At 50.1% G+C, this 8,124-nt stretch overlaps 1 protein-coding gene across 1 annotated transcript; it reads left to right on the forward strand.

Moving 5' to 3' along the window:
* The first annotated feature begins 557 nt into the window (after window positions 1-557).
* On the forward strand, window positions 558-4,412 carry MAD2L1BP (MAD2L1 binding protein). The gene is made up of 3 exons (XM_074947082.1): window positions 558-651; window positions 731-1,020; window positions 3,143-4,412. The coding sequence occupies exons 1-3, from the start codon at window positions 621-623 to the stop codon at window positions 3,677-3,679; spliced, it is 858 nt and encodes a 285-aa protein (XP_074803183.1). The 5' UTR covers window positions 558-620; the 3' UTR covers window positions 3,680-4,412.
* The last annotated feature ends 3,712 nt before the right edge of the window (window positions 4,413-8,124 follow it).

Consider the following 8,124-nt stretch of genomic DNA (forward strand, 5'->3'; position numbering starts at 1 on the left):
CAACTATGGGGGGCTTTCAGGGCAACAGACAGGCCAGGAGCCTGGGTGGTGCAGCAGGGAGGGGAGCCCTGGCCCTGCGGTGTCTGGGTGCTATAGGGTGACCAGACAGCAAATGTGAAAAATAGGGACGGGGGGAGGGGGGTAACAGGAGCCTATATAAGAAAAAGCCCCCAAAATCGGGACTGTCCCTATAAAATTGGGACATCTGGTCACCCTAAGCAACCATGCCCAGTGCGCCATACCCAGGCCCCGTCCCTGGCACTAGATTCTCCCCCCTCCCTGCCACGCACCCAATCGCTGCCTGAGGCCCAGCTCCACTATGCCGGGGATGGGGGGGAAGCGACGGAGACAAGATCCCGCCCCCCCCAGCACACATGCCATGGCCTCCCGGGCCCCGCCTCTCAGCGGCGCAGGCGCAGGCGCAGCTCCTCTCCCTTGGGAAGGGGATGGGGCGGAGCGGGACTCCACTGTGCCCTAAACAAAGATGGCTCCGGTGAGGGGGGGGTCCAAGCCCACCGGGACCGGAAGCAGAGCGGACGCGAGGCTCCCATGGTGCCCCGCGGCGGCGGCCATTCAAATCGGGGCCGGGACGCGGGAGGCGGCCGAGCTCGAGGCAGAAAATGGCGGGGCCGGGCCGCCAGGAGCGGGCAGGTGAGGCGGGGGGCGGGTTCCGAGCTCCCACCCCGTGCGTACGCGCCGCAGCCGGGTGACCTCTCCCCTCTCCCCGCAGCTGACCTGCTCCCGACCGAGCCCGTGGAGGCCCCGACGGTGACCCCGGAGCTCGCCGCGGGACGGGGCGGCAGCAGCGCGGCGGCGTTTCACTGCCCGCAGGGCCCGGCCGGCCGCGCCCCGGGCTGCCGCTCCGTCTCGGTGGCGTTCCCCGGCCCGGTGACCCAGCAGGGCTGCTGCCACTTCGCCTGCGAGCTCCTCAAGCACGTGCTGTACCAGCGGCACCAGCTGCCCCTGCCCTACGAGCAGCTCGCCTACTTCTGCAGGAGGGCGCTGCCCCGCCAGCCGCAGGTAAGTCTGGGCCTCTCCGGGGCCAACCAGCCTCGGCTAGCGAGAGCCGGCTGGGGCGATAATTGGCGCAGCCCCAGATCCACGCCCCTGGCGACCCGTCTGCGCTGCCCTGGGCTGCCAGGTGCGCTCCGCACTGTGCGGCGTGAGACGCTGTTATCCCGAGCTGGCGGCTGGCCGTCTCCTCCCGCTCCAGGAAATCTGCTTCATTTCTCTGCCTGCGCAGCAAATCACGCTCTGCGGGTGCCTGCTGAGAGCTGCGCTTCCATCCCCTGCACGACAGTGACATTACCGGGGGCTAAGGCGGGCTGGAGGCAGCTCCCGGCAGGTTCCGCAAATAGCAGCCGCCTCTGCAAGGCCAGGCAGGAATTCCAGCTGCTCCCCGCAGAGGTAGTATGCTCCGCCCTGACTCGGGAGAGAGCAGCTACAGATCAAAGTAGTAAGCTTTCTGGTTGGTTCAGGGGCAGCAGTGACTGGTTGCAGAAAGTGGCTTGGCTGGAGCGGTATCTTTTGGAACCAAAGAGAGTTGGGATATGGGAGAGTGCCTGACCACCCAACTTTGCACAACTAAGATAGACCAGACTCCTCAGGACTGGGGGGAAGGGGAGGTCTGCCAGGGATGTTATGCCCCATGTATTTGAAATAGGTTATTAATGATAGAAACTTGCATGTGGTAGAGAGATTATGTAGTTTAAAACAACTCATCAGGTTAGCAATGCAGGATTTAGCCAACCTTTCTCTTAGACCTGTACAGAGTGTGTTTAGTGTGCAAGAAAAATGTGAATAAAGACTAGGAGGCTCATCTTCTTTCTCACTGAATGAAGTGGCACTGGCTCCTAAGGCAAAAAAGCTTCTGCTGAAAAGTTGCTGCAGTTCTGCCTTTTGCCCACCTGAGGCCGCTGTGGCGATAGTACATGGCTGCTGCTCCCAGCCAGCCAGGAAAGAGAACCTGCAGAGCCTTCTTTGCAGTACCTGTAGGGCCAGGTCGGGAGACAGTGCGGGGCTACTGGAGGGGGAATCAGATGAGGGCAGTGGGGGAGGACAGATTGGGGCAGGGGCTGAATGGGAGTGCTGATGCAGAGCTACAGGGGAAAATGGGGGTGGCTGAGTGAGGACACAGACACATGGGGATAGGAGAGGGAGGTGTAAAGCTACGGGGGAAGGGGTGGCTAAGTATGTAGGGACAGGGTGCAGGGCTGTAGGAGGATGGGAGGAGTGGGTGTGCAGAGACACATGGGGATGGGCAGATGTGCCTAACTGAATGGGAGAGGCTAGGCGTCAGCCAGGGTCTGCATGGGGGAAGCTCCCTAACAGTTCTCTCCCCCCCACCCCCAAACCTGTTCCATAGTTTTCCCACCCACACCCAGGCTTCTTCCCAGCAATTACTTCCCTCTCCCTTAGCTCCTCCCTTACCGCCGACTCTCCCCAGCCTTTGCACTGCTTCTGGGGAGTGTGGGAAATATGGGTCTGTATTGTAGTTTAAATGAATTATTACTCAGTTCTAAATTAATATGCCTAGTAAGGAATCTATTTGTCAAGAAACATTTTCTGAATCTTTGTTTGTATTGTTAGACATACCTGCTGACAGGTATTTTGAAATAAATGACCAAAAATAATTGAAACTGGTGTGGTTATATTGTTTTGACAAATAAAATATGCAGAATTTTGCAGAATTTGAAAATACTGTGTGCAGAATTAACTTTTTTTGCACAGAATTTCCACAGGAGTATTCTGCTGTGCTCCAAGGTCTGTAGTTAAGACAACTTGAAAATCCGCCTCCTAAGAAAATCCAGACACCCCCCTACAGAGTGGGGTGAATGTAGACTGAACTGTGACACACTGAGCCATGACATGCTCTGAAAGCTCACACGTTTCTAGTTCTGTTACATCCATTCTAATACCTTTATTTCTACTGACCTTAAATCCAGAAAACACTAGTACTGAAATTGTTCCAAGTTGGTTGTTAAGACACCAGGATGATTCCTTTTTTCAGTCTTAAACTGTTTTTTTTTTTTGTTAGAAAAATCTGTTCTTCCTGTGTCAGGTCTGGTTGTTCAAGTGCTATACGCAGTCAAATGCACCACTGCTTGCCTAATTCAGAATGTACCAATTTTTTGCTTGGCAGGATGGAGATGCAATTAAGAAGAAGCCACATCCCCCAGACCTAGGGAGCAGCAGGAAGTGCCAGCAGTTGCTAATGGAGCTGGAGGGAGTGTTCCGGCACTTGGAAGCCATGTTCAACCTGACATTGGTCCCTCGGGTCCTTATTCTACTTGGAGGAAATGCCATGAGCCCCAAGGAGCTCTATGAAATCAACTTGGAGGGCATCTCTGTGGGCAATGCTGAGGAGAGCCTGCAAACACCATCCTGTGTTCGTAAGCTTTTCCACTCACTCTTCCTTGCAGATGTCTTCAGTGAGCTACAGGCTGTCCCTGTCATGGGCACCATTGTCATGGTCCAGGGGCACCGTGACTGTGGCATTGACTGGTTCCGACCCAAGCTCAACTACAAAGTGCCAGCACGTGGGAGGAAGCTGACGGTCAACTTGTCCTGTGGTGGAAACAGCAGTACAAATCCATCCACTCAGCAGGGAGTGACCTCTGCCTGGGACAACTACATATGGTTCCAAGCACCAGTGACAGTTAAGGGCTTCCATGAATGACTCTTGCTCTATAGCATTTTAATGGGGCATTTTTAATAATCATCTGGTGCTACTTTAGTTGATACAAAAGAATGTTTTTATGATCTGTAACTACACCTCTCTGAATCCTATATCTAGGGAATCTGCTACCTGCATGCAGTTGGGGTGCATTCCACTGTCCATACAACAGAGCTTTAAATATCCTCATGCAAGGGTAAGCACTAGAGCAGTTTTGCCCCAGATATAGGTCTCTTGGGGGAATGAAGAAGGAATTCCCTAGAGGGTTGGTGGGAGTAATTTTATGTTTTTGCAGCATGCCCACTTACCCAGCCAATACTTGAAGCAACCTTCTCTGGGAGTATCATGGTGTTCACATAGCTGTTCTCCTCTACTTGCTGATAAAGTAGCGTGCAATGTTAATGGATGCACTGGGACTTGATTGATTGGTGCTTATGCTTAATATGGGGGTGACACAGGCTATCTAGCAGGTCTTACTAAGCCACTCAGGATCTCATCTCCTTTACAGTCTGGTAATACCATGAAAACAGGGAGGGTTGGGGGTTGCATAGCTATAACAAGAATCACTTCAGGGATGTAATGTTGCGTGAGGGATGCTCTAAAGAGGGAGACCTCTAACCATGAGAGAGGTCTGCCCAGCACTACCTTTTCTATACTTGTGGGAGAATGGATGTCTGAGCAATGCCACTTGCACCCATGGTGAGACGGCTCTGAATGTCTTAAATTTTCCAACTATCAGTGAAAACATATAAATGATTCATGTTTCATTTCTATGAATGGCTGAGGCTCTTCACTAATCTCTTAAACTGCACAGTATCTGATGCCCTAGTTTAAACTAGAAATGTCTTCAGGCTTGTGGATTTCACTTTATAGCCCTTCCTGCCCCTAACTCAGTAGAAGGCTCGGAGTTTATAAAGGTACAGGAGTTTTTTACTTGATTTATGCTGTTCTTCCCCTATATACATTCAGTTTGTCAAATCTATAAGTTGTTACCCATTCTAAGTTTTGTTACAGAACTAGCATACCTATCACTATCTCTCCCTAATCTGTTCTGAAAGGAGATGGAGTACTTCCATACCTAACCTATGGGTTTCGTAGATTCAAGTTCTGTAAGGTAACAGCACAAAATTGAGTCTAGTTACTGAGAAACTGGAAGTAGGGACAGTAAAGTGTTCTGGATAGGGTAATACCTTGCATATGACCTCTGAGCAGGGAGCATAAGGAGGGGTCATGGAAGATGGGTGAGATTCCAGAGGACTGGAAAAGGATAGTCAGGACTGGAATTGGATAGTCAGCAATCAGTTTGCAAACACCTATAAGTAACAGCATGGATTTATCAAGAACAAATAGTGTCAAACCGACCTAATAGCTTTTTTAACAAAGCAACAAGCCTTGTTGGGGGGGGGCAGGGGGGAAACGGTAGATGTGGTATACCTTGACTTTAGTAAGGCTTTTGATACTGTCTTGCATGAGTGTCTCAAACTAGGCAAATACAACCTAGATGGAGCTACTATAACGTGGGTGCATAACTGGTTGGAAAATCATTCTTAGAGTAATTACCAGTGGTTCACAGTCATGCTGCAAGGATCAGTTCTGGGTCTGGTTCTGTTCACTGTCTTCATCAATGATTTAGATAATGGCATAGAGAGAGTACGTTTATAAAATTCATGGATGATACCAAGCTGGGAGGTGTTGCAAGTGCTCTGGAGGATAGGATTAAAATGGTCTGAAGTAAATAGGATGAAATTCACTAAGAACAGTGTTCCTTCCTAAGTGGAATAATCAGTTGCACATGTACAAAAGGGGGAACTACTGCCTTGGCTGGAGTACTACAGAAAGGGATCTGGGGGTCATGGTGGATCACAAAAATGAGTTAACAGTATAACACTTGCGTCCTGTCCCCGTCTCTCCCCCCCCCCCCCAAAAAAAAAAACAAAAAACAAAAACAAACTCTGTATGCTGTGATGTATTAGCAGGAGTGTTGTAAGCAAGACATGAGAAATAATTCTTCTGCTCTATTCCACACTGTTTAGGCCTCAACTCGAGTAGCGTATCCAGTTCTGGCCACCACACTTCAGGAAAGATATGGACAGATTGGAGGAAGTCCACAAAAGAGCAACAAAAATGATTAAAGGTCTAGAAAACATGACCGATGAGGGAAGATTGGGGGGAAAAAAATGGGTTTGTTTAGTCTGGAGAAGACTGAGGGGATGTAAGTTTTCAATTATAGAAAGGTTGTTACAAGGAGGAGAGAGAACAATTGTGCTCCTTAACCTGAGGATAGGACAAGAAGGAATGGGCTTAAATTGCAGCAAGGGCAGTTTAGGTTGGACATTAGGAAAAACTTCCTGTCAGGGTAGTTAAGCACTGGAATAAATTGCCCAGGGAGGTTGTGGAATCTCCATCATTGGAGACTTAAGAGAAGGTTAGACAAACACCTGTCAGGGATGGTCTAGATAATACTTAGTCCTGCCTTGAGTGCAGGGGACTGGACTAGACTTCAAGATCCCTTACAGGTCTACAATTCTATGATCTTGTTCAGCAGCAAAACTCTCCTGGTTCCTTGATGACTTGTGCAGAGACTTGAAAGGGTTACAGCTTCCCTGGAATAAGAGGAGAGAGAAATAGAAACCTACCTGACTTCATCTAGTAGATTATGAAAGGGAGCTCTATTGGATCCAAAGCACTCGAGCTAGTTTTAAAGCTGTTGGGTTGCGTGATCCTATTGCAATGCAACCAGCTAGGCTCTTGTTATCCAATTTTGGGGTGTGGCCTGGGGCTGTACAAATGCCTCTTCATTAAGTTCTCTTTACATAGATTAACTCTTAATGGTAAAGTCATTTAGGCCCAAATCCACTAACAGAGTGGTGCCTAAATCCAACATTTTAGTCACCACTGAGACATAGGTGCTGGAACTGGGGGTGCTCTTGCATCCCCCTGGCTTGAAGTGATTTCCATCCTATAGAGGGTTTAGTTTGTATAGTGGGGGTGATGAGCAAATAGTGCAGGGGTGCTGGAACAGAGCTCCTCAATCTCTGCTCAGCTGCTACCTAACTCTGGAGGCATCTAAATGTCCGTGAGTCTCCAGGGCAGCTAAGTTTCTACTTTTGGGTATGTGTACTTCTGCCTCATTCCTGGTGATTGGTACCTACCTCAGCTATGGACCTGGACTTAGTAGGTGTTCTTGGAGCAGGCCTGACTCCACAAAAAATGGCTGGGGGCTAGATAGGAGGCAGAGGTGGCCTCCCTTTAGCCCAGTGGCTAGGTCTACCACATCCTATCTGACACAGGTTCCCAACTGTGGGGTGCACCTCTCTAGGGGGACACAGAGGAACATTGGGAGGGTGCAGCAGGGCCCAAGCCAGCCCTCACAGGGGGTGGGGAGGGAGTCTCACGCAGACCCGCTCCGAGCTCTGCTCCAGTCTAGCCATGGACCTGGCCTCAGCCCCTGGCCATAGCCCTGCTGTAACTCTACATTTGGCCCCAGGCTATAGCTCTGCTCCTGCCCCCAGCCCTGGCCTCCTTACCCCCTCCCCCAGGAGCTATGGCTCCAACTCTGGAAAGGGGGGTATGACCCTGAAAAATTTGGGGACCACTGCCATGTGAGAAGCCTGGGTTCAGTATCCCTCTCTGCCTGATGTGGAATAGGATTTGAACTGGGTCTCCCACTTCCCCCAAGAGTGCACTAACCAGTGGTCTAGGACTCTAGGGGATGTTCTAGTGTAGGGCTCTCTGTCACTCCTGTTGAAGCTATTCACTAGGTGTAAATAAATATACAGTGGGCCAGTGAGTAAGAATGTGTGTGTATAGAGCACCCTTCTGAGAGGTGGGAGGCCCCTGTTCAAATCTGGTCTTCACATCAGGCAGAGGAAGGAATTGAAGCTGGGTCTCCCATATCCTGGGTGAGTGCCCCAACTGTGACTGGTCAGTGCTGTAACATACAACAAATGCACTGATCTATAGTGAGGCACAATTCCTGAAAACAAAGTGGGAAAGCTGCCTTGCACAGGGCTATCCAGAGCTTGTGGTTGAATGGTGCATTCTAACATACTGTGCTCTCTAGATTTTTGTGGCACTGTTTGCCATATGATGCTCTATAGCCACCCAGGAGGAGGGTCTTGGACACACATGCCTGGAAGAGTAAGACCTTCATGCCAGTCACTTCCACCTCAGCTACTGAACCCAGGTCAAGTCACTCTAGAGATGAAGACAACTTGGATGGGCTTTTCTGTGGAACCTGCTGCCCTTGCTCAGAAATAGGTGGCCATTTTATTCTTAAAAAGCTAAAGTGCAGTGCAGTGCAATGTTGTCATACATTAAACAGCAACCACCCATTCTCCAGATACAGCAGGAGTTTGCCCTCTAACATGCTCCTAGAATGAAATAGGACAAAATACTCCTACCTTTCAGTGAGAATTTAATGGTTATTTTTAAATTAAAAGCTCTAG

Source organism: Natator depressus, chromosome 3 (genome assembly GCF_965152275.1).
Source record: "Natator depressus isolate rNatDep1 chromosome 3, rNatDep2.hap1, whole genome shotgun sequence".
NCBI classification, from domain to species: Eukaryota; Metazoa; Chordata; order Testudines; family Cheloniidae; genus Natator; species Natator depressus.